The 24,580-nt window shown below is 48.7% G+C and overlaps 10 protein-coding genes across 10 annotated transcripts; 5 read left to right on the forward strand and 5 right to left on the reverse strand.

Moving 5' to 3' along the window:
- Positions 1-282: 282 nt before the first annotated feature.
- On the reverse strand, positions 283-2,555 carry N7520_000162 (Zn(II)2Cys6 transcription factor; the record flags this gene model as incomplete). Its single annotated transcript, XM_057134097.1, has 2 exons — positions 283-2,329; positions 2,383-2,555. 2 exons carry the CDS (start codon positions 2,553-2,555, stop codon positions 283-285), a joined length of 2,220 nt encoding a protein of 739 aa, XP_057000033.1.
- A 389-nt stretch (positions 2,556-2,944) lies between these two features.
- N7520_000163 (alkene reductase) lies at positions 2,945-4,120 on the reverse strand (the record flags this gene model as incomplete). Its single annotated transcript, XM_057134098.1, has 1 exon — positions 2,945-4,120. The coding sequence occupies one exon, from the start codon at positions 4,118-4,120 to the stop codon at positions 2,945-2,947; it is 1,176 nt and encodes a 391-aa protein (XP_057000034.1).
- A 539-nt stretch (positions 4,121-4,659) lies between these two features.
- N7520_000164 (ThiJ/PfpI) lies at positions 4,660-5,418 on the forward strand (the record flags this gene model as incomplete). The annotated part of the gene is made up of 2 exons (XM_057134099.1): positions 4,660-5,248; positions 5,294-5,418. The coding sequence occupies 2 exons, from the start codon at positions 4,660-4,662 to the stop codon at positions 5,416-5,418; spliced, it is 714 nt and encodes a 237-aa protein (XP_057000035.1).
- A 730-nt stretch (positions 5,419-6,148) lies between these two features.
- N7520_000165 (putative adhesin) lies at positions 6,149-6,496 on the forward strand (the record flags this gene model as incomplete). The annotated part of the gene is made up of 1 exon (XM_057134100.1): positions 6,149-6,496. One exon carries the CDS (start codon positions 6,149-6,151, stop codon positions 6,494-6,496), a length of 348 nt encoding a protein of 115 aa, XP_057000036.1.
- Positions 6,497-6,798: 302 nt separating this feature from the next.
- Positions 6,799-9,380, reverse strand: N7520_000166 (DNA replication licensing factor MCM7; the record flags this gene model as incomplete). The annotated part of the gene is made up of 4 exons (XM_057134101.1): positions 6,799-6,867; positions 6,920-8,831; positions 8,884-9,017; positions 9,069-9,380. 4 exons carry the CDS (start codon positions 9,378-9,380, stop codon positions 6,799-6,801), a joined length of 2,427 nt encoding a protein of 808 aa, XP_057000037.1.
- A 728-nt stretch (positions 9,381-10,108) lies between these two features.
- Positions 10,109-11,398, forward strand: N7520_000167 (uncharacterized protein; the record flags this gene model as incomplete). Its single annotated transcript, XM_057134102.1, has 1 exon — positions 10,109-11,398. One exon carries the CDS (start codon positions 10,109-10,111, stop codon positions 11,396-11,398), a length of 1,290 nt encoding a protein of 429 aa, XP_057000038.1.
- A 118-nt stretch (positions 11,399-11,516) lies between these two features.
- On the reverse strand, positions 11,517-13,927 carry N7520_000168 (vWA domain-containing protein; the record flags this gene model as incomplete). The annotated part of the gene is made up of 2 exons (XM_057134103.1): positions 11,517-12,385; positions 12,439-13,927. The coding sequence occupies 2 exons, from the start codon at positions 13,925-13,927 to the stop codon at positions 11,517-11,519; spliced, it is 2,358 nt and encodes a 785-aa protein (XP_057000039.1).
- A 1,163-nt stretch (positions 13,928-15,090) lies between these two features.
- pex1 (AAA family ATPase peroxin 1) lies at positions 15,091-18,900 on the forward strand (the record flags this gene model as incomplete). The annotated part of the gene is made up of 4 exons (XM_057134104.1): positions 15,091-15,201; positions 15,256-15,495; positions 15,542-15,620; positions 15,677-18,900. 4 exons carry the CDS (start codon positions 15,091-15,093, stop codon positions 18,898-18,900), a joined length of 3,654 nt encoding a protein of 1,217 aa, XP_057000040.1.
- Positions 18,901-20,199: 1,299 nt separating this feature from the next.
- Positions 20,200-22,363, forward strand: N7520_000170 (TolB family protein; the record flags this gene model as incomplete). Its single annotated transcript, XM_057134105.1, has 3 exons — positions 20,200-20,407; positions 20,457-22,110; positions 22,159-22,363. 3 exons carry the CDS (start codon positions 20,200-20,202, stop codon positions 22,361-22,363), a joined length of 2,067 nt encoding a protein of 688 aa, XP_057000041.1.
- A 208-nt stretch (positions 22,364-22,571) lies between these two features.
- On the reverse strand, positions 22,572-24,201 carry N7520_000171 (S-adenosylmethionine-dependent methyltransferase; the record flags this gene model as incomplete). The annotated part of the gene is made up of 3 exons (XM_057134106.1): positions 22,572-23,495; positions 23,541-23,837; positions 23,938-24,201. 3 exons carry the CDS (start codon positions 24,199-24,201, stop codon positions 22,572-22,574), a joined length of 1,485 nt encoding a protein of 494 aa, XP_057000042.1.
- Positions 24,202-24,580: the final 379 nt, after the last annotated feature.

The following is a 24,580-nucleotide window of genomic DNA, read 5'->3' on the forward strand; positions in this document are numbered from 1 at the left end:
ACATGTCACGAAAAGTCCACTTGAACCAGAAATCGTATTTACAGTAGGCCCTAGTATTCGACAGCTCATGTGGATTTAGAACAGAACCAACCATGTGGCAAGCTGATTCAGGGGAATCCATGTGAACTTTACACCTCATATACTGTGCATGCGCATCTCATGTACAAGGAACCGTTTATTACAGTAATGTACTGGACTGTTCCTCAGGAATTCTTAGTTGAAGTGCATTGTTCTGTTGTAACTTTAGCAATCCGCCATAATTCACTCTAGTCAAGACTCGGCTCAAAAGACCCCTAAACTCTGAGAATTCCAATTCCAATTATCCCCTATATCCGGTAACAGGTTATCCAAAGCACTCCACTGCTCAATCGAAAAAGCCATCTGAAACATGTCTTGCATAGGCATAACAAGAGAAGGATCAGAGCTAGAAGTCTCAGCCATAAGACTATCCAGCCACTCCGTACTATTAGTCGGCTTGAGAATACCTTGGTCAACACCATTATTCGGCCCTTGCATCTCAGAGTGAGACTGTAATAAAATATTAATCTTGGGGCCAAGATTCCGTAAGATGGTGGCTGCGCTGTTCGCGACAGAAAACAGTTCTCCGAATTTTTCGCAGACTGTAATAGCCAGGTCAACTGCTTTAATGGCTTCGGGTGTTAGGATATTTCGTGGGTGGGCTAAGATGAATCCGACGAGGGTCATTGATGCGTTCCACTGCCATTGAAATGCTTCGTGCCAGCCGGTTAGGATAGTCGTTGAGGATAGTGTTTGGTGTGTGATTTTGGTGATTTCCATCGCATGGAGAGCGCATTTTGTGGCAAACTTCTCCGTTAAACTTGATTGTAGTCCTGGGACGAAGGAGATAAAGGGTCGATGGATGTTGATGCAGAGATTGTGATAGATCAACTCCAGGATTAGACGTTGGCGTTGAAGCCATATCGGTGCAAATGGCTCGATGTCCAGTTTTGTTCCATCTGTGGAAAAGGGGGTACCATTTTCTTGTCGACTAGTCTTGAGCGTATTGGGAAGCTCGACAACCCATTGATCTAGAGGCTTTGCACAAATATGCAAAAACTCGGCATGGGACTCCAATGCCTGGGGATCATCCCAGATGGACTGGCCTTGGAGAAAATTTACATCTCTTGCGTAAAATGACTCATGAATCTCACGTGTGATGATGAAAAGTTTTGAATTTTCGAGATGAAAGCTGAGCCATGTTTTGTTTTCGCCTGGATTGGCCAGGCGAGACCCGGATTGCTTCGCGGTTTCGGGTTGGTCATCTGGTAGGTCGGGCTCGGTAGGAGAGCGATGGAGAAGAAAAGGCCGACCCAGTTTCATGCCAATTTTTGCATCTAGCTCATAGAGACCCCACCACAGACGCTTCCTCAGTTCACGTTCCGGTTCTTCTAGATCGTGCGAAGGGGCTATATGCAGCCCGGCAACATAAGCCGCTGTCGCAGCCATACCCGCCCATGTCGCAGACATGTTTTGGAAAGACCCGTTGCATAGGTATATGGAGCATAGCATTAAAGATTGTACTGTCGATACCGTGGGGCTTTCAAGCTGGTACGTGACTAGCTGCTGACAACGTCGAAAGTACCAGCGGCCGGCGACGCTGGGGTCTCCACCAATGATGGACTTTTGTTGATCGAGGCTTAGATGAGAGACACCATGTTGCATGCACAGAGCAATCACGATGTCCACAAGCGCATCAGGTCTTCTTTTGTCTCCAGACTCCGCCCATAGTGATCGATAGTGGTCCATAAACTCGGCCTCATTGATGATCGGGAAAAGACAAGTGTGGTAAGATTTCCAAAAGAAATCGAGGAAGTATTCTTCTTGAATTGGACTCAAAAACTGTCCTGCTGTAAATAGGTCCTCTGAGGAAAGCGCGTGCTCCTGAGAGTCATCTTCCGGACTGTGCTCGGTTGTACCGTTTAATAGTGTACTTGCGGATCCATGAAGAACCATCTGGTTGCTCGTTTGGGTCTGCTGGAGGATTGCGCCCAAGTAGCTATTCATGCGCCCGATAAAATGAAAGAGTGATGATGAGCCGTACCATGATGAGTTTGGTGAGCGAGCAGTGCCGATCTGGATTCCTTCCCAGGGACTATATCGATCCGACTTCTGCGCTGGCGTTGAAACCGTGGTGCGACTGGACCATTCCAAACCGGGCAAAGAAGTCTGCCCAGGCGAACTGTTCGACTGCAACGGACTTGCTAGGGGGTACTGAGACCTATACCAGAGCAATTCATCTTCGATTTCCTTATGATTCCTAAGCTTGGCTTCTGCTTCCTTGATATTCTTCTTCAGTCTGTCTATCTCTCTAACAGATCGTTAGATAACTACCAACTCTGCTTTATTACTAAGAGCTCTTACCTCATAGCTTGTGGTAAATTCCGAGGCTCATCTGATCCGATCTGCACGCATGGCTCATTTCTTCGTCGACAGGCTCCACATGGGCGTTCATTGTCACATTTGGCCCTTCTTGCGCGACACCCGTCGCAGGCGCGTCCGACTTGCCTTCGCAGAGGTTTGATAGTGCCCTCCATTGCGTCCCTTCTTCGGGCCGAGTCATGCATGGTCAAGACATAAGTTTCACGGTGTATAATTAATAAGTTGAATCATCCGATTCATCCCTAGCGTGGACTCCGTGGAGAGAGGAGGGGAGGGGGAGTTCCGGAGTTGTAAGATTTCGGGCCGACCGCTTACCAACCAATGCCAAGTGGCCCAAGTCATGAAACTGTAAGCCTTTCATCAGAATTTGGCGATTTAGTCACGATGAATTATAGAACTGCGTCGAAAATGCGTGAAGATATGTTGAATAAAGCATTTATTGATGTCGATATATCAGCATGGTATTCAACTGCCCAGGTGGAAGCCCCGCATATATGAAAATGTGTACATCTAGCAATTCTCTCCCATATCTATAAAGTCCTGATTATTCAGTCATTGGATGCACAGCATGAGGGTGTGTCTTTAAAAATTCCGGGCTAAATGGATAGTCATTGTAGCCTTTCCATGCCTTGTTCGTGTAGAAAGTCGGCCTGTTGTACTTGGCCAGGGGAATGCCCTCCTTAACCCGGTAAACCAGGTCAGGGTTGGCGATAAAATGGCGCCCGAAAGCGACCATAACATCCCACTTCTTGTACTTCTCCTCCACTGCCGAGACGGCTGTATCTGGCTCATAGCCACCAGCAACAACGACAGGCGAAAGGTTGTCCCAAGCCTCGAGGATAAAGTCCAATGATTTTTCCTGGTGAATGGCTTTGTCATTCCAAATCAAAGTCCCAGGGTCACCAGTCGCTTCAACAAGAGAGAGGTAGGCAAACTTGACATCCATCTTCTTGAGCTCTGTGATAAGATATGTGTATAGCTCCCGGTAATCGGCCTTCTCGGACCCCTGGAAACCGGCGTAAGGCGAGAACCGAATAGCCACCTTCTCAGCACCGATAGCCTGCACAACGGCACGGACAACCTCAAGTGTAAGCCGAGATCTATTCTCAATAGATCCACCCCACTTATCGGTACGTTGGTTGACACTCGATGTAAGAAACTGATCGAGCAAATAACCATGCGCAGAGTGAATCTCCACACCATCAGCACCAGCCAGCACTGCACGCTTCGCAGTATCAGCAAAGTCTTGAATCGTCTCCAAGATCTCAGCTTCCGTCATGGCACGAGGTACAGTTTCGGAGTTTTTCAAAGGCACAGCACTGCTGGATCTATAAGGAAACCCTCGAGTTGCCAGCACATCGGGATGGGACGCTCTCCCCATAGCCCAGATCTGCTGGAAAAAAACCGACTTGTTGGCGTGGACTGCATCGATGATTTTACGCCATCCCTCGACTTGTTGATCGCTGACCAGGCCGGGGTTATTCCAGTTGCCTTCTTCGCCGTGTGAAATGGCTGTGGCCTCTGCAACGACTAGCGTTCCGGGCGTGGAGCCGCGATCGGCATAGTATTTTTCCATGAGGGGCAAAGGTACATGGTCATCGTCGTTGCGAAGACGGGTCAACGGTGGGAAAACAATGCGATGTTGTAGCAAGGAATTGCCAACTTGTAATGGTTTGAAGAGTTTCGACTCTGAGGGGACATATTGTGCGATTGAACCCATTTTGACTTGGAGATAAGTGTTAAAATAATGTATTGTGGTGCATGAGAGGGAATGGATATTTATAACTGTCAAGTCTCCTATACTCCGTACAATTCTCTTAGTATCGGCAGTCAACGGCGTGATAGGCTACAACTCCGTAACTCCGTAGAAGTGAAATCCACCGGAGATTGCCAAGAAATTGATAACTAATGAAAACATTCGAGTGCTGAACCCTTTCTGCCATTTTGACTACCAGATAATAAGGCGGTCAAAAAGATACGCTGCATCCGGGTGGGTCATCTTCAATCAACACTCCGAAACTCCGAGTTAGAGGAGGATACGAAACAGCCACCGAGACTCCGAGACTCGAGTCCAGGAGTTCCGGTACCTACTCTAGACGCCGTCGACGGCATCATGGCATAGTCCAGGTCTAGACCGGAAAGCACCAGATATAAAACGGTGGTTATCCCTCGGACAAAATGTAGAATATCAGCAAAGCAATATATCAGAACACAAGTTTTCATCACTTTCCATCAGAACCAACAAACAAAACCAACAAAATGCCTGCCCGCAAAGCCCTCATCGCTATAACCTCCGCCAGTGCACGCCTATTCAACGGCAAAGAGACAACAGGCCTCTTCATCAGCGAAGCACTCCACCCTTACAAAGTCCTCACAGCCGCCGGATTCGAAGTTGACCTCTCCTCCGAAACAGGAAGCTACACACCAGACTGGCTCTCTCAACAACCCGACTTCCTCAACGGCGAAGATCTCAAAACCTGGAACGACAAGAATAGCGAATTCCGGAAGAAACTCGACAATATGACCAAAGCCGCTGACCTTGATGGATCGGCCTATGGTCTATTCTTCGCTTCTGCGGGCCATGCCGCGCTGATCGATTACCCCACTGCTAGGGGATTGCAGAAGATCGCTGAAAAAGTGTGGGCCAGTGGAGGCGTTGTGGCGTCTGTGTGCCATGGTCCTGCTATTTTTGCTAATATCACGGATGCGGCCGGGGAACCGATTATTAAGGGGAAACGGATTACTGGGTTTACTACTGAGGCCGAGAATACTATGGGTATCATGCAGGACTTGCGGAGTTGGGGTTCGGAGATGGTGGAAGAGATTTCGGCGCGATTGGGTGCTACTTGTGAGTTACACTTTGCTTGGTGATTTCTTATACTGACTGGGTTAGATGAACGATCTGCTGGTATCTGGGATGACTTTCATATTGTTGATGGTCGCCTGGTCACTGGTCAGAACCCCGGAAGTTCTACTTCCACTGCAAAGGCAGCTGTTGAGGTTTTTGATAAGCTGTAGGAGAGTTGGGAAAGGGGATCTCTTTTGAATATAATGAATAATGTAATTTAGTCATCACTATCTCTAACTCTATAGGTAGTACTTAATCTACTTTATCTACATGTACCAATTTCTACCTCACAACGATTCTACCTCATCAAACTTCAAACAATACTGTCACCAACTTGAATTACAATTCAAAATACAGCTACTCTGTATAAAGCGGTGTAACCATCCCCGCATTCCAGCCTTACCCATGGACCCTGACTATGAACTGAGACATACACCCCGCCTTCACAGTTCGCCACGAATACGATCACGATCCACATTTTAGTCAAAAATTTCTATATTTACAAATGAACAAGCCATTCACCGATCACGGTTGGTGATGTCTCTACCTTGTTCCAGATCTCGTATTCTGCATCCAACCCCGGATTTGGGCTCCCTCTTCCCCACCTATCCGATCACGACTTTGGGATATGATTTCTCGCCTGTATGCAGACAAGGTTCCTGTATTGAGGATGATCGTCTGAATTTCTGACTTTTTCTTCTCTGAATGACGGTGAGATGCTTGGCTGGAGGCCTCGTGATGCTCAATGTACATGTAGAAGCCTGAGATCGATCGTGAACCTAGTGAGATTGCTAGGGAGAAAAGGTATAAAAGATGATCAATTCCCTCAATATCAAGCTCAGTCTATCCCAAGCAGAACAAACAATTTGGAATTCAATCCTCACACTATATTTATTTACAATGCATCTCACTACCATCACAATCCTCCTCACTGCAACAATTGCCCTTGCAAACCCCGCCCCTCCAACATGCGGAACTTGCAACCCTCTCTCCGGCCAGAATAGCTGCGATATCACGACCTCGTGCATCAACACAGGCTCGGCTTTCCACTGTGCCTGTCGCGCGGGTTATAAGGCGTCGGAGCAGAACAACAATATCAAAGATCAATTCAGACTCGACATGCCTAATTATGAGTTCTTGGTCTTCGTGCCGCAGAATACGGTCTGTGATACGCTTTGTGATGATCCCTACGGTGCTCCGTCTACTATTTGTAATGAGGTACCGATTTACAAACAGTGCAAGGTTTAGAGAATTTGGATAAGAAGGGACAAGTTGACTAAAGTTGACGTTTGTGGGAATTGATAGTCTGGATTGATTACCTATTCGGGTATACATGCCATGCCGCTCCTTGAATCATGTTTCTTATATGTCAGTCTGAATCATAGCATTTCAGTCGAATCATAAGTAGATTGGGAATAGGATTTTGATTGCAAATCATAAGAACAGCCTCCGGTCCGTACACCTAAACACCTATCGCCTAAATTTATCGATTTCACAAATGCAACTCGACGCAAATAATTAGAGTAAGATTCGTCAACAAATCAACACGATTAACCCATCATGTCGTCATCCGCGTTGACAAACATCAGGCGCGCGCCGTTGTCGGAAGTTTGCCAGACCTGGTATAGAATTAGTATCAAACACAATGTAGAATACAGGGAAATAACTTACGTTCATCTCTGCGTATTCATGGATGGCAGTGGTAAGCTGGTCATCAGTGAAGCCCTTGGCCAGGACTCGCTCGCGAATACGGCGAATGCTCATGGCGTTCTCATCATCATCTCCCACGAGGGCGGCACCACTCTCCCACAGGTTGCGGATCAGGGTGTAGATCTTACTAGTGGGGGTGTGATCGGCGCCAGCCTCCCGATCGTTGTAGAGAGAAGACTTGCTGACTTCGATGATGCGCAGGGCCTCATCGACATCCTCACGAACAACCTCTTCGCTGAAGCGGAGGCGGGCCAACGCTTGTGAGAGACGGACAATACCGAGCAGAGTACGAGGAGTCACGTGTGAGAATTGCTGTCTCTTGGCCTCGTCCTTCTTCTGTCTCTTACGCATGGCCACGTAGGCGCCGACCATGTAGTCGGAGACGTTGGAGGGAACAATGGGACGGTAGGTGCGAGCCTTGGCAATGTATTGGCGGACCTCGTGGGGGGTGAACATAACACCCGAATCCTCAGTCTCGGGGTGCTTGTTGTGCATGTGGACATAGGTAACGTGGTTGGCAAGTTCCTCGTCAGAGTCCCGAGAGGGCGTATCCAGGAGCAGGAACATGACATCGAAACGGGACAGCAGAGCAGCAGGGAGGTTGATGTTCTCAACGGGAGAGATGCGAGGGTTGTATCGGCCATACAGCGGGTTGGCGGCAGCCAAGATCGAGGTACGGGCATTGAGGGTGGTGTTGATACCAGCCTTGGAAATGGAAATGGTCTGCTGCTCCATCACTTCGTGGATGGCAGTTCGGTCGGAGTCCTCCATCTTGTCAAACTCATCAATACAGCAGATACCGTTATCAGCGAGAACCAGGGCACCTCCCTCCAACATCATCTCATCGGTCACCGGGTCTCTCATGACAGCGGCAGTCAAACCAACACCACTGCTACCACGACCAGTAGTGTACACACCACGCGGAGCAACCTTAGTGATGTAGCGAAGCAATTGCGATTTGGCCACACCGGGGTCACCCATCAAGCAGATGTTGATATCACCACGAATGTGCATGCCGTCACCCATCTCCTTGGTGACACCACCAATCAAAAGCAAGAGCAGTGCCTTCTTCACATCAAGATGGCCGTAAATCTCGGGGGCGATAGAGCGCGAAAGGAACTCGTACATGTTGCCGGAGTTCTGGTGCTGCTCAATCTTGCGCAGAGTGCGTGCATCCATACCCATGTCTTGGTAGGACTGCTTGTGCTGGGTGATGTGTTGAGCCTCAAGGTAGGTGTCGGTCAAGAGACCAGCGCGAATAGCCTTGAAACCGGTGTAGGGTGTGGGCAGGAAAATACCAGCGACATCAATGATATCACCCGGGTTAACGGTGCGGGTGAGAGCTCCATGGCAGTGGATAGTGAGGGTCCGGGGGATGTGACCGACGGGGACTTGGTCTGCCATTTCCTGGATCTTGACCTCCTGGAAAGGAACGAACTTCGAAGCGCGGGTAGAAAGGAACAACTGACCCTTGCTGTTGTTCTTTTTGCAGTCCTCGGACAGACACTCAGTGAGGGGGAGGAACTGCTTAGTGACAATGGGTTGGAAAACCTCGGATCCACATCGGTCGCAAGTGTAGGCATTAATCTGGACAGCCGGCTTCACATCCGAGACTCGAGTTGTAATACCGCGAACAGTGATCAGGCTACCCAGGTGCTCTCCGCGCACATTGCGAACCGCAAGTGCCTTTCCACCGTCACTGCTGGAGCCGGAGGGGGTGAGAGGCTTGAAGTTAAGGGTGTATCGGCGGGTGAGTTCCGGGGGAAAGAGGTCCGCGGCCTCGTTGTCCATGTTAGCCTCAGCGACCATCTCTAACGTTTCGTTGCGCCTGTCACGCTGCGACATGATCACATCCAACACATCGTCCTTGAAACTAGGTGAGATCAGTCAAGAAATCCCTCAATATTGGCAAATTTCCGACATACGTGACATCCTTGGTCTCCTTGGGCATGACCGCATCCACCGCCTGTGAAAAAACATCTATATAGCGCTTGGTGTTCTTTTGAATGGACTCGACCAGCTTCAAGGTTTGCGCCTCTTCGGGGAAAGCTTTTTCGAACTTTAAAAAGGTTAGTTATTATTACAAGGGTCAAAAGTTGCGGTAACGCACAATCTCAACATCATCCAGCTCAATCAGGATATGCGAAGTATCTCGGTTTGCAACGTCCTGAAGAATCTGCATATACTTGAGTTTTGTCTGTCGGCTCTTCCTTGAGCTTCTAGTCTGAGCTCCACCCTCGGCATCATCCATGAAGTCGTACTCATCGCTAGTGCGGTGGCCATCGATGTTCAAATCTTCCAGGGCCTCGGTCGCAGCAGCTTCGGAAGTAGACTGCATAGACTTGAACTGCTTCAAAAAATCCTTGAAAGCGTCCAATTGGGCGGCATAATCAACTGGGGCATGATATTGTTGTAAAGCCATCTTGTGTGGTGGGGGGTTCCGAGGTTGATGGTTGAGAAGGAGCAAAAGTGGTGGGGAGTGTTTTTTGCGGCGAAGCGGATCTCGCAGCTGGCCCCTAGGGAAACGCGAAAACACGAAACACGGAAAACGCGTCGACGCGCCAAGGAATCCAAGATTAATGGATTTGATTGGTCAATCATGGATCCACTAATATTTGAGTTGTTGATCGAGTTATGCGACATTTTACAGTACATGGTCAACCTGATTGTATTGTTTGCTTATATCTCTTATAACAATCATACTAGTATAGGCCGGAGAAAGATGCAGCTTAACGGCTGTCAAGCTTAAATGGTAGAACTAGAAGTAAGGGAGTAGAACATGACCCCTGGACCCTGGTCATTCGCTAAAGCAGGGAATAGTTCAATTTAGTCACTTTGGCCCGATCTCCATGAACTAACCCTGAACACCTGCATATATTTCATCAGATATTGCCACAATGAAGAGCAAGAGAAGCAGACGAAGCACTCGGAGATCACGATCAGGTTGCATCACATGCAAGTAGGTGCCCCCCGCTCCATATAGGTTCACTGCTAAGGAAAGATAGAATTCGACGCATCAAGTGTGGAGAGGAAAAACCATATTGTCAAAAATGTACCTCCACAGGACGCAAATGCGACGGCTACAATGAAAACCAGGAGAATCAACTTGAGCTTTCCCGAGGTCATTCCACACTCAGCGGGGACAACGTCATGATCTTAGCCCCTGGCAACAAAGAGGAGCGTCATTATGTCTATACATTCTTTACGCAAGCGTCAGCATCACTAGCTGGATCCATTCCTTCCGATCTATGGGCTCGTTTAATCCCACAACTCAGTCATCATAAACCCATGGTCCGTCATGCCGTGGCTGCCGTGAGCGCGGCCTACGTGCAACAAACCCAACCATCCGCAATCTCTCGCAATAGCCGATTTATAATCCAGCAGTATAATAAAGCCATTCAAGACTTTATCCACCTTGCATCCAGGCAGGGTGAAGATCTGGAACTGCTCTTGACTACCTGCATTTTATTCATCTGTCTAGAAATGATCAGGGGAAACCAAGGCCAGGCAGTCAGTCATACAGAGAGTGCATTACGGATCTTTAAGAGCTATCTAGAAAGGACAAGTTCCACTTCAGGCTTAGACCGCGAGTTATCTCAATTACTCGTCCGGATGAATATCCAGCTTCCCTACATGGGTCGACCGCTCATACTCCAGGATGAACCCATGAAGCCGGTGTATGACAAAAAGCTCCCATTTGAAAGTTTTCATCAGGCCCGACAGATGATTGCGAAGCTCAATCGAAGGACCTTGAAATTCAACGAGTCGATGCGTCTGGACGAGAATGGTGAACTGATAGATGAGGATCAACGACAGGAATACAAAGCGCTCCTGCAAGAGTCGAAAGACTGGCGTGTGGCTTTCCAGAAAATGATTGCTGATTCAAAGACTCGCATCCCCGACCCTCGCGCGCCTCTCGTCCTTGAAATTGGATGGCATGCTTCTGTGGCTTGGGTGAAATGTTGTACAAGAAAAGAAGAGTGCGCTTATGATGATCTAAACGATCATTGGGAAGGCATGGTGCATTCAGCAGAAGAAATACTACGACTAACAGACTCGGAGCATGACTCGGCTCTCTCGGGGCTATTTTCTATCGATTCGGAGATAGTTCCCATGATGTACTGGACTGCGACCAAGTGCCGTGATCCGTGGATTCGGCGCAGGGCTATATCTGTATTGTCACGACATCCTAGGAGAGAGGGTTTTTATAATGTAAGGATGTATCGTAAAGTCGCGGAAAGGGTTTTGGAACTAGAGGAAGCTCCTCTTGCTTCTCTTTCTATCGGTCAAAGAGTTCCGCTGGAGGAACATCGTTTCAGCTTGGTGCATATATCTCCTACAGATGGTGTGTACAAGAATCCAGTGCCTGTATTCTACATGATGCGCTCACTTGGTCTCGGTCATGCCCCTGTTACTTGGTGGGAAGACGTCGATTGGTAAAGCTGCGCTTTGTATAGCATAGCCCCATATTTACAATTAATACATGATGTATTTCACAAATATAAAGTCCACCTCCCTAAAACTCGAATACTTTAATTCCAAGGGTCCGTATGGATGATTATTCATGATTCAAGGGCCGCAGACGTGGTAGGCTACCTGTTCCCAAAGGTGGCCGAGGAGGAAATGGAGTATATCGAGGCGAGGATGGTTTAGTCGTAGGTAGTTCAATCGGATCCCGATCCGCTCGTAGCTCAACCAATGGTGTGGATGGTATATTTGATGGACCATGCTGCTGCATCTGCCAGTGCCATGTCTCTTCCAGCGATGGCAGCTCGACAGGTACCTGTTCAAGTTGGGCTACGGCTGACTGGCGCCTATCATACCGAATTTGCTCGGGCGAGGGTAACTCTGCCGTGGAATGCTGTAGATCTCTAAACTCGGCCATTGACAGATCGCGGCCCAAGTGTCGTTTGAGCAGTTCGTGCAAAACGAATCGCTCTGCGATATTCCCTTGGGCTTCAACAAATGATACTCGAGGATTTATCTCACTGATCCTTTGTAACTTGTTTGCATGACGGTGGTGATTTAGACTTCCTTCGACGCCAATCAGGAATATGGTAGTATACGCCCAGGAGAGGCCCAAAAGCTCGAGTTCAAATTCATCCATGTCGCTTGCTTCGCCGTCCAGTATCAGAAGGAGTCGCAGGTTGGGTGTTTCTGGACCTGGCTGCCACCCATAGATCGGATGGTAGTTTGCTGTCGCGGAGTGTTTTAGGAAATGTAACTCCTTTGTCTTCTCCCACCCTGTCATAACTCGAGTGCGTCCACCGAATTCGATATTGTCCCACATTTTGTTTATATTCCATCCATTGACAGCTCCCAAGTAGTTTGCTTGACAGGAGAAAGTTATCAATGGGTAGCCCTGCAATCCATGATCATAATTTCCCAAGGCGTCGATAAAGCGATGAATCATCGCTTTTGCGAGATCTGTCACAGCAATGTTAGGTTGATATGCAGAGACAAGATATGCCCATATTTACCTTTGTTCTTTGGTTGACTTGTCTTGACATAACCGGTAATGAGAGACTTGTTGTAGCTCGGGCGCGCCGGGTTGAAATCCATCGACCCCGAAACATCCAATAGAATCATTGTCTCATCAGTGGACGATATCGGGGTACTCCATCTGAAAATGGACTTGACCTGTTTTGAGTAGCCATGAGAGGTATTCTGAACATGACATGTATCATCAGGATCATGATATGCCGGCGGTATCTCCACTGCTGAATCCAATCGTATGCGAGCCATGTCTAGCGCCGAGATGATGTCTGGCTTTATAACAACACTTCCTCCATCTCGATGGCTCAGAGTCCAGTACAGTCGTTCTTCGGCAGTATTGTCGTAGCCCCTCCATGCAGGCGTTATTCCTCTCCACCCCACAGCAGAATTGATAGAGAATTGCAGAGGATTGCAGACCTGTGTGTCTCCGCGCCAGGATATAGGAATGGGCTCGAAATATCCTGCACGTAGAAGGTGAAGATATTGAAGAGGGCGATGTGTTCGAAGCTCTCGGACTTTTGAGCTTATTCCAACAGTTTGCTGGTAGATCGCAACAACATGTCTGTCGTAGTCGTCCTGCCATCGACCATTCTCCTCTGCGAGGATTGCTTCACGGCGCTCAAATCCTCCAGAAAACTTCTTTTTCAGGTTACCCGCGGCTCTTTCGTCAGAAGTCCTAACCGACAGAGCCTTTTTAAACGTTGCACGTTTTGACGGCTTGTCATTTGGGCTGGGGCTATTCGTTAAGGTGCGTGAAATGGCCATATTCGTTACCAAAGACTCTAGTTGTTCAAGATCCCAGATATTAAATGATGGCTCCTGGGCCTGGACAGCGATTTGTGCCTTCGAGTTCAGACTCGAATCTAGTGCTATTGTCTGTTGTAGAAATGTGGAGTGGTTCTGTGGATCGGGCCTGACCTTTCCGGATAAAGTTGCACCTGGAAGACCGTAAGGCGAGATGATCTCGGTCGAATATGGGTTGTTATTGAACAGACGCAGGTGATTGCAGTCGTGATATGGCTTTTCTCCGGGATATAATACGGCTTTTGACCACATTTCCTGAGTTTGAAGGCGATCGATCTTCCGTTTCAAGTATTTGTGGACTGCACAGTCGCAGAGATCATTTGTCTCATGTTCGGGTTCGATCTCGGCATTCCAGATTTGGCAGGATAGTTGAACACTGTGAAGTAAATTTTGCATCTCCTGCTCATCCTGAGCCCTGACCTTTGCAGCTTCAATAATATCATTACTATGAGGCTGACGTGAGTAACTCGCAGCCACTGTCACACCGTGGGACCCTGGGCCTGTATTTGTCGCACCGGTTGATGCGCGCTTGCTCGGTGGGCCAAGTGGACACGGTGGATGTGCTGGAGGAGAAGCGGGTGGCGTGACAGTATTCACAGAATGACTGAGACCAGAGTTGATCGAGCTGCACATAGAGGAAGGTGGTCGATGGTTATTGTATCGGTCCATATTGTCGTCAACTGGAGCTGACCCTCGAGAGATTCCATGTCAAAATGTTGCAGAGAGTCAGCAGGCAGTATTTACACAGAGCACCCCCTCACTGTAGAACACGCCAACAGATACTAAATTTATACGAGCACGTGGTTGAAGTCTCGATGTTGAGTGGGTCGTTAAGGTGGGGATTCAGTTGAGGCTCAGCGGTTTAGACTAATTACATAATCCATATATAGTCAGTAATATCTGCAAGGTGATGTTAGCTAAACTTGCCTATACTACCGGTCTAGATCTGGAGAAGTTCAATATTGAATGCATTGTTTACATCAAGGCTCTTCAGTGGGGCGGGGTGGAGCGTGCACAGATGGGGTAATATAGTAGCCTCATGATGCACACACTACACTTGGAAGAGCTTCAATTACCCCGGAACTACCCTTTTCAATGTTTGATTGGCATGACCTCTCGCTTAACTAGCGTTTTCCTTTGGGTATAAATACGCTTCTGCAGTCCCAGGTTTCCTCTTCGACACATTTCAACTTGTTTGGGTGGCCGTGATTCATGAAAACGGTCCACCACAGATTGGTCCCTGCATTGCACATCGTGGGAGACTGATTTGTTAAAGGCCTTTGGGTCTTTACAGGCATAATTTTTGGCCTTTCCACTTTGTGGATTTCTTTTCATCAATACTTTGGTCAGTGACCGGAGTTTGGAGAAGAAGACGCGCTTGTTTTATCCTTTGGATGTAAATGTGAACGACAAAATTTTTTTCACGTCACACGTGATGGTATGTACGGCTTTCATATCTCCGGATAGAGTGAAAAAACACAAGTATTATAGTACTAGGTCTTTACTAGCTCTCTATCCAACTCATTTTATATGTATGATGTAGGTTTAATCCTCATTTGTATAGCACCCATCTCCAGAGTAAAAGAAAGATCATCCCCATATAGAAGTCCCAAGCCTTACTTTCGAGGTTTCTGAGTAAGACAACGCATTCAAGTCAAATTCAACTTTAAATATATGTATTCGATATCCCGATTCAACTTTCGAGGCAAAAGATGCCGAAGGTGCAGCCGAGGTCCGATTCCTAGGCGGTGAAAACATTGGAATGCCCCGTACCCCAGAATGCCTGTCGGAGTTCCCCACCTCCGTCTTGACTCTTGTGAACAGCTCTGAACATGGCCCCCAAGAAGCCCTCAACGACGGCAGAAGTCGCCCTTATTCCCTTGAAGAACTGCCTCGTCAATCTACCACCATCACTTGTCTCCTTGCTGGTCAATGCAAACACAGTCAGTTCTTGAGACACACCCGCCCGCTTTCCCGGCTAATTCATGTGATTGCAGACTGCCCAGAATGTCATAATTGAATTACAATTCAAGTCCATAACTGGCAATACCAATGCAGTCTCGCCACAGCGATCATGTTTCTTGGGCTGGACGGGCATGCCGAGCAAGCGCAGGCTTGCGCCGGTTGTGAGCCGCGACGGTATCAGCACCGGGTACAACAGAGAGCAGCAGGAGGTATCCACCGTGGAGCTGGACACGACATTCGGGAGACTCCTTGGTCTGGTTGAAGGGCAGAAGGTGGTTCCATCATATCTGAGCTCGTATGCACTGCTAACCCTTGTAGGTCGGGCTACTCGTGCATCTCGATCCGCCTGTCGCGCATACTATCAATATTGAGCCATTGACACCAGAGGACTGGGAAAGTAGGTCTACATGAATCACCAAACATTATACTCTTGTCTGACCTGGTCTATCATAGTCATCGAACTCCATGCTACCTTCCTGGAACTCAATCTGTTGTCACAGATCCGCGCACTCCCAAACCCTTCCTACACTGCGGCGCAGTCGGAGCATATGCATCCACTTGCACTGCATCTTTCACCCACATCCACCGCGAATATCGTTGTAACCTCCCTCGACCCCACACCGTCAGCAACTTCTCCGTTCGCAAAGATTGCGCCCGATGCCGAGGTCATTGTTGCCCCGAAAGTCCGATCCAAGACTGGTAAATCGTCTCGAGGGGACAGTCGAAGCAATGCTGGAAGCAGCAGAAAGAGCACTGGCGGCCGGAGTGCTTCTAGCACAGTCCGCCCGAAGGGCAGTCGGTCTGACCCCAACAGCCGAGGTGCTCTGTACCTCAGAGGCGTGGACCGTCGGGCGGCCGAGGAGCTGTTCGATGCTGAAATGGACGAGGATGAGAATGATGGTCTTCGCGTCTGGGTAGATCCAGATCTGTTGGCATCTCATGAACTCCGAGGCGCAAGCTGGGCGTGTGTCTCGATTGTGCAGCCTGCAGGGCTCAAGCCCCCAGTTGATCCTCAACAACAACTAGCCCAACAGGAACAGAAATCTCAGGAAGCCGGATCACCCACCAATAAGCTGGTAGCAAAGCTTCTTCCTTGGGAAGATGCTCCGGACAATCGGCACGTGGCGATGTCTACGTTACTTTGTACGGCCCTTGGCGCAGAGAACATGGTGGGAGGGATTGTGCGCGTGGAGGCCGCTCCGCCACAACTACATCGCTCAGCAGTCAAAACGCTCAAGGTGTATCCGTTCATGTTTGATGCCTCCAAGAAAAAGGACGGCCTCAAGTTCGGGTCGGACACCGCGGCGTCTCGGGACGCCTTGGCCGAACGTCTGAAGGTGATTTACGGCAGTACTGGGTCCGATGTTGGATTGTTCTCAGGTCCATTAACCGACGGCATGATCTTACCCCAAGTCGAAAACCACCCTGCTGTTTCTTCCTTTGATGGAGCCATCCTGCGATTTGATCCCCCCTTGAAGGGAGGACCGGATGAGACTAAGTCGATGTTTGGGTGGTTCTTAGGCTCTGAAGCTATCCTCAATCTTGAGGTGCAAGCCGAGATACCCAAACCGTCGGACTCGGCCTCATCGGCTCTACCTTCGGATGATCCCATTCCAGATATTGCTCCCCAACTGGTAGGAATCGATTCTATTATCTCCCAGTCTCTGGGTAATCTGACAAAGTCTTCATCTATCCTACTGACTGGTGGGCTTGGGGCTGGAAAGACAGCGCTTGCGCACCTTCTGGCACATCGCTTGCGTAAGGATCACCTCTTCAATGTCAAGTACTTTTCCTGTCGTAAGCTTGTGACCGACGAGACACGCATCTCGAACATCAAAGAGGTCTTGAATCGCCTTTTTATGTCTGCTTCTTGGTGTGCCCGTCTTGGTGGACAATCTGTTGTGATTCTGGATGATCTTGACAAATTGTGTCCTATGGAGACGGAATTGCAGGTCGGTGGAGACAACGGGCGCAGCCGTCAGAACAGCGAGGTCATCTGCTCCATGGTTCGCGAATACTGTTCCATGAACTCCTCTGTTGTCTTGCTAGCTACGGCGCAGGCCAAGGAGTCGTTGAACAATGTGATTATTGGTGGCCATGTCGTTCGGGAGATTATCAACATGAGAGCTCCTGACAAGGACGGCCGTCGGAAGGTGTTGGAGAAACTTACCAGCCAAGATCGAACTACCGAGGCTCTCAATGGTCATGTACGGACGACCAGTACTTCGACGAGTGCTTCAACGCAAGATTCATGGCTCGATCCTTCAAATCCTGGAAGCCGGCCCAGCTCTTCCGGTGGAGATGGCTTTGTTCTCAGTAGGGATGTGGATTTCCTTGAACTTGCTGGAAAGACTGATGGTTATATGCCCGGCGATCTGGTGCTCTTGGTTGCTCGTACTCGTAACGAGGCACTGATTCGCTCCGTTCAGGATTTCTCTTCTGGTTCCAAGATGATCACTCTTGGGCTTGAAGATTTTGAAAGCGCATTGAAGGGGTTTACTCCGGCATCTCTTCGTAATGTCACCCTTACTTCATCTACGACTACCTTCTCGGCGATTGGTGGCTTGTTTGAGACCCGCAAAATGTTATTGGAAACTCTTCAGTATCCTACAAAGTATGCGCCCATTTTTGCGCAATGCCCTTTGCGGCTGCGATCCGGTCTTCTTCTGTACGGATTTCCCGGTTGTGGTAAGACAATGTTGGCCAGTGCTGTGGCAGGTGAATGTGGCCTGAATTTCATCAGTGTCAAGGGTCCTGAGATCTTGAATAAGTACATCGGTGCCAGTGAAAAGAGCGTTCGTGACCTGTTTGAAAGAGCACAGGCTGCACGACCTTGCGTCCTCTTCTTCGATGAATTCGACAGTATTGCTCCCAAGCGTGGCCATGACTCCACTGGTGTCACTGACCGTGTGGTCAACCAGCTTCTTACCCAAATGGACGGAGCGGAGGGTCTCTCTGGCGTGTATGTCCTGGCTGCGACCTCTCGACCAGATCTGATCGATCCGGCTCTTCTTCGCCCCGGTCGTCTGGACAAATCTCTGCTCTGCGATATGCCATCACATGCAGACCGGGTCGACATCATTCAAGCCGTCAGTGAAAAGCTGAAGATGAGTGACGAGGTTGCAGCTCGCTTTGATGAAATCGCGGCCCAGACCGAAGGATTCTCCGGTGCCGATATCCAAGCCGTGGTGTACAATGCGCACCTGGAAGCCGTGCATGACGCACTGGGTGACCGCACCTCTGACCCCAAAGCTAATTCGAAGCCCGTCTCAAAGTCTTCCACCAATACCTCCAGCAGGTCATTCATCCAATTCCTATACTCCCCCTCCGAAGAGGCGTCCGGGAAAGTCTCCATGCCCGCTCCAGCCGTGGTTGCAGCGAAGCTAGATGCAATCAAGAACTCGCGACGCCGTCAGCGCCAGCTCGAGAGTGGCGCTCCTTCCGGACCGGCGACTACAGCTCAGGCTAACGGAGAGTCCGCGGATGAGCTCCGCGACGAAATTATTGTCCAGTGGGAGCATGTTGAGCGTGCTCTCAATACTACCCGTCCCTCGATTAGCTCTACAGAGCGTCGCCGTTTACAGGGTATTTACCGAGAGTTTGTGGTCGGGCGTAACGGCGAGATGCCCAATGGTGAAGCAGGCAATGAGATTGGAGGTCGCACAAGTCTGATGTGATGGTCTCATTTAAATTTCGTGGCTTACCTAGATCATTACCCTGAGGTGTATATTTGAGTTTGTATATATAGCATTTGCATGCTTTGGACTAGTTGACCGTCTTACTTTCTTGTACCTATTGATCCTTGCATGAATATATTACCAAGAGCCTTGCGTTTTCTTTCTGGTGATTAGCCAGACTTGCCTAGGTATCAGTCAAAGATAGTGTCAGAGGCTTTTTAAAGAATTGATCAGGGTGACTGAGCTTCCAATTTACTAATTCACTTAAAGTAGGGTCATACATCATACATTCTAGGCAACGAAGATAAGGGTACGCCACAGTCTCCGCAAGTCCAAGAAAGGCAATGCCTAATAGAATCAGGGTATTATCAGGAGTTCTGTACTATTTTTTGGCAGATGCAGGTACTAGGAAAGTAGAAATTGACGCCACGGACCCTCGCGGGTTCGGACGGACGTCCGCACGGTTGACCCACGCTGTGGAGATGCCAAGGGTACATGCTAACATTCATATTCAGGCTTCGGCTACTTAGCTACATAGATCTTGAGTAAGCCAAGAGAAAACATCATTGGGGATAATAAAAGGTCTTCGAAATGGTGTCGTTATTAAGATTGACGATATCGACATGGTTACTGTAGATGGAGCACATAAACCAGGGATAGTCAGTCCTATAAGTCTAAACCGACCATGCATGCTTCGTAGTTGAAGAGGATATAGTTCGGAGACAATTTAGAAAACATTCTATTTTACCAATTTTACTGCTTTTAAGATCGGTCTTGCTTCCTTGATGAGGATGTGATTTGCCTAAGCTTGTTTCGTAAGCTGCGTGTTAGTCCCTTAGGGAAAGATCGACAAGACTGCGGCCAAAACTCATCTTCTGCAAAGTTCATTGGTTAACTATGTCTTGGCCATTAAGTCCACATCCGACTTATCAAGTAAACTGTGGAGCACAGGCCATGATTTCCGGAAGGTGATGATTACTATACTCCAAATTCCATTGCTCGAAACCATGACCCAATAAAAGATTCCGCGTGCAGAATTGCTGGACAGCCAGCATAGCCGACATCTGGAAGCGCCGTCGCGTGCCAAGTGCAGATCCCAATATACGCCTTCCCAATGCTTCTTGGTTTGCAGAATTGGATAGCCCCTTCTACGGAAAAGCCGAGGAGGATCCCGAGTACCTTAAGTGGCATAGTCCATGCTAACATCTGGACGTTTTTCATACTTATATCTGGGTCAATCCTCTCCATAATTGGGAAGACAACGGCATTGTTTACTTTATTTCCCCCCAACTCGGCAATATGCGATTCTGTGCAGCTATTACAGTTGCAGCCATTGCAGCCGTCTCTAGTGCTGCAAGCTGCCCCTATGCAGAGCGTGCCGCTGCCGCTGCCGCCGCCCCAGGTTGTCCGTATGTAAAGCGTGCTGCTGAAGCTGCTGCGCAAGATGCCCATGGTCTCAAGCTATCCAAGCGCGGAGCGATTAAGGGCAAGAAAGGTATATTTTATAGTAAGTGAATACCTCCGGGTCTAATGGATATCTATACTAATCTTTCAAGTGAACCGTATTGGACCATCGGGATCACAGTTGTGGATTGCAAATGCCGATGGCACCAACAAGACTCAATTGATGGGCAACCAGACCAATGCCTTTGACTACCACCCCTCATGGTCACAAGACGGCGAGTGGATTGTCTTCACGAGCGAGCGTCGTGGAGCTGGTCAGTCCGATTTGTATCGCGTGCGGCCGGATGGAACAGGGCTAGAGATCCTTGCTGATACAAACTCTGTCGAAGACGCTGGTGTCCTGTCGCCAGATGGAAGTCAAGTTGCCTATGTGTCGACACAGGGTAACTATACAACCAATATCTGGGTCAAAGATCTGAAAACTGGTCTGGCGCACAACTTGACTGATACTGCTGCCACCCGTAGCAGCAAGATCTGGCCCTCTGGTCACTTTCGTCCCTCTTGGTCTCCTGACGGAGAATGGATTGCCTTCAGCTCTGACCGTGACACTGACTGGACTGGTCACAGTAACGGTACTGGATGGGAGCACACACAGAACCTGGGTCTGTATGTGGTCAAAAAGGATGGCCGTGGTTTCCGCAAGCTGGCTTTCCAGGACGGTTATGCACTTGGCACTCCACAGTTCTCCGGCGACGGAAAGCGTGTCATCTATAATAACATCACTCGGGAAAACACCTACTATGCTCATGGTGTCTCCGCACAGCAGGAGTTCATTGAATCCCAAATCTACAGTGTCGACTTTGCTACTGGCAAGACCATCGTCGCCCACACTTCCGGCAGCTACCCTAAATTTGGTCAGCACTACATTGGAAACTCTAGCAACATTGGCTACTTCATCAAGGCTGGAAGCTACGAGGGAATCCACTACACAAAGCCCGACTCTACCCACAAAACCTTTAACCTGACCAACCTCCGTGACCCCTGGTGGTCTCCTGACGGATCGAAGGTGGTATACAGTATCCCCAACTGGACCCAACAAGCCGCCGACCTAGAGCTATTCAGCTACGACAACGACTGGGCCTACCGCTACATGGACGTATTTCCCACACACAACACAGTCGTCAACCGCATCGCAAGTACCCAAAAAGTCCTCGGCAGTGCCAACGGCTCCCTAGTCACCTCGGACACGCTCTACAACGACGTAACCACGGCCCTCAACTCCTACTCCATCTACTCCAACAGCAACACCACCGAAGTCGAATACCTCACAGAAGGAGAAGCAGGCGCCTTCCAACCCACCTGGAACCCAGATGGAACCGAGCTTCTGGTCGGTTTCGGCGGCTGGTTCGCTGACCGTACCATTCTTCCCGCCGCTATTATTCACGCTTACGCAAATGGTACCTCCTTCAGTACCCTAACGCACAATACATCCATCAACTCAGGATTCCCCTCCTGGTCCCCTGATGGATCGGCTTACGTATATCGTGAGTGGAACATGGATACAGGCGCTCCGGAGGGTTTGAAAATTCACAATTTCACGACGGGCGAAACTCACAGTCTGACGAAAGGCTGGGATAACACTCCCGGCTGGTCACCTGATGGTGAGAGGATCGTTTTCACCCGTAACAACAACTGGACTATCTCGTATGGATCCCGCTGGTATGAGGATCGTTTCGATATCTACACCATCCGTCCTGATGGGTCGGAGTTGACTCGTGTTACGGATAGTTTGTCCAACGATGCACAGTACGTTTATTCCTTTCCCACGCTAGAATGTATATTGACTTTCCTTAGCGCTGTCTGGTCCCACGATGGTCGTATCATGTGGAGTACGGGTATGTACGGCTTTAAGGATGAAAGCTCCTTGTTCGACAACACTTTCCAGCCTTATGGACAGATTATGGTCATGAATTATGATGGTACGAACAAGACTCTACTTACTGATACTATCTGGGAAGATTCGATGCCGCTTTACATTCCCAATGAGTATCTTGAGTAGGTTCTGAATTTGATTTCAAAGTCTGTATATAATTTCTGATTTCATAAAATTGTGGCCTCGGAATTTAAATGGCATGATCTTCGATGAAAGATTGTGTTTCGAGAGAAAGATGGTGAGAGAGAATTTCTGGTGAGACATGGGATTAGAGTGACGAAGTCATAAGAGCAAGCAACTCCAATGACTTATGAATCAATAAACATTCTAACCCCTACTCCCTTTCCAAAGCAAGCTCCACAACCTTCTCAAGATTCCCCCAAGCACTAGCAAGCAAGCCCTTAGCCTGTGAATTTCTCAAATCTATCCCCTGTGCCATAAACTGCTCATTAACCTGACCAAAATTCGCCGCAACAAGCCTCCTAAACCCAGGAACGGTACAACTCTCCAACTGCCGACTCGCCAAATCCGCAAGAATATACCAAAGCACAAAGTGGAAATTAATCCCAAAGTCCTCCAACCTCACCGGGTCAAGCTCACTAGTCTCAAAGCTCTGCGAGAGATAGATAGCCAATTTCGCCAAGATCCACGCGTGGAGATGTCGAATAGGATGCGCGGGACTGTAGAGCACGGGATCAACGCGTAGATAGCGAATCGCGGCGTGGATGAAAGCTGCGCTATAATTGTTTGTGGCGAGGTACGAGAGGATGAGCTGGTCTCTGAGCTCGGGGTATGGTTGACGGGTTAGGGGCCAATTTGGGTGGTTGGCTAGGAGGCTTAGGGCGGAAGTGAGAGATTTGATTGCTGATTCTGGGGATTCTGTAGAGGCTGCTTGGAGGAGTTGAAGGGCTTCTCGCTCAGCTACGTCGACTAGGGCTGTTGGGTCGTCTTTTTGGGTTGTTGAGAGGGTTTCGGTTTCCGGGGCGTTGGTGCATTTCGTGCACTCGCAGGTGAAGAAGTAGCGTTCTAAGAGCTCGCCGCGTCGGACATGACAGGGGGTCGTGGTGTCGATGTAGGAGATGAAGATTTGATCGCCCTTTTTGATGGGCTTGAGTGCTTTGATGTAGAGTTCTTCACCGTCGAAGCCGACTGTTGCGTTGTAGTCGCAGCTGTGGTTGATTAAAGCTGCATATGGGTGGAAATAGAGACCGATGCGGTCATATAGAGTTGTTGTAAGGTTGAAGGAATTTAAATCCAGCTGTTAGTTGTTAGTAAGTATCGACTGACCGCGAGAGATACATACCCTGGCAGCATAAGCGGATATGGCTTCCTCAGTCATATCGGTTTCCGAATATTTTTTGACAGCTTTAGACGTGAGCATGACACGGTCCATCTGCTGTTGATTCTGCTGAATCTCGGTAATATGTGTTTCCAAATTGGAGAAAACACCCATTTCCTGAGCCGAGCACTTTCCTTTCCCAGTCCGCAAGACCATGCGCAGTAAAGCACGGGCATTATTCGGCAAGATCTGAGGCTGGAGCTTTTGAAAGATTTTACATTCCATAGAATGGGCAAATTTCCAATCTTTTGATTGGCAGGTCTGCGTGAAAAGTCAGCTGTGAACAGACATTTGAAAGATAGAAACGCTTCAGACTTGGAGGATACATCGAATTTGGAAACAACACAGCTGTAGAACTCACCCGATCACAGTACCTAACCACCCGACATCCAGTACAAGCCTTCAAATCCGCGTTACCCTCTTGCATCTGCCGTTTTCCGAAACAGCCGGAACAGGTATCATCCAGACGCGAGGAATCCAAAACTGCGACAAAAGGTGTCTGGGCATGCACGACATCCCCACCGACCTTGATATCCTCGGTCGCGAACAGACCATTTCCCATGCCATTAGGGGCAGGACCTGGCACCGTCTTGGTGGTAACTGACGGAAGAGAATTCGAGGACATTTTGAGGTTGAATTGATAGATTGATAAATTGACTTCTATGCTCGAGGTTGTTGATGGGCTTAGTCATCCTCGCTTGAACAAAAAGTGATGTAGACGTCCTGGACGATCTTAGATTTAAAAATATATTTAATTTAAAGTTGTAAAGTGGAGATTGATGAATACATCCAAACTCAGATATAAAAGATAAAGAAAATTCTTTTGTCGCTGAAACACAATAAACCCAACTACAACGAACAAACCCCAAACCTTGGAACATAAAAATTAACAAGGCCTAATTCCAGGCAAATAGGGAAACCACCAGGGCTGGATCAGCACAGGTTGCTGTCCTAGGATTTGCCAGAGGTAAAGAACCAGAACCAGACCGGAAAATATATCAAAG

The sequence above is a fragment of the Penicillium odoratum genome (genome assembly GCF_028828045.1).
Source record: "Penicillium odoratum strain IBT 22623 chromosome Unknown utg000001l_segment0_segment0, whole genome shotgun sequence".
In the NCBI taxonomy this organism is placed as follows: Eukaryota; Fungi; Ascomycota; class Eurotiomycetes; order Eurotiales; family Aspergillaceae; genus Penicillium; species Penicillium odoratum.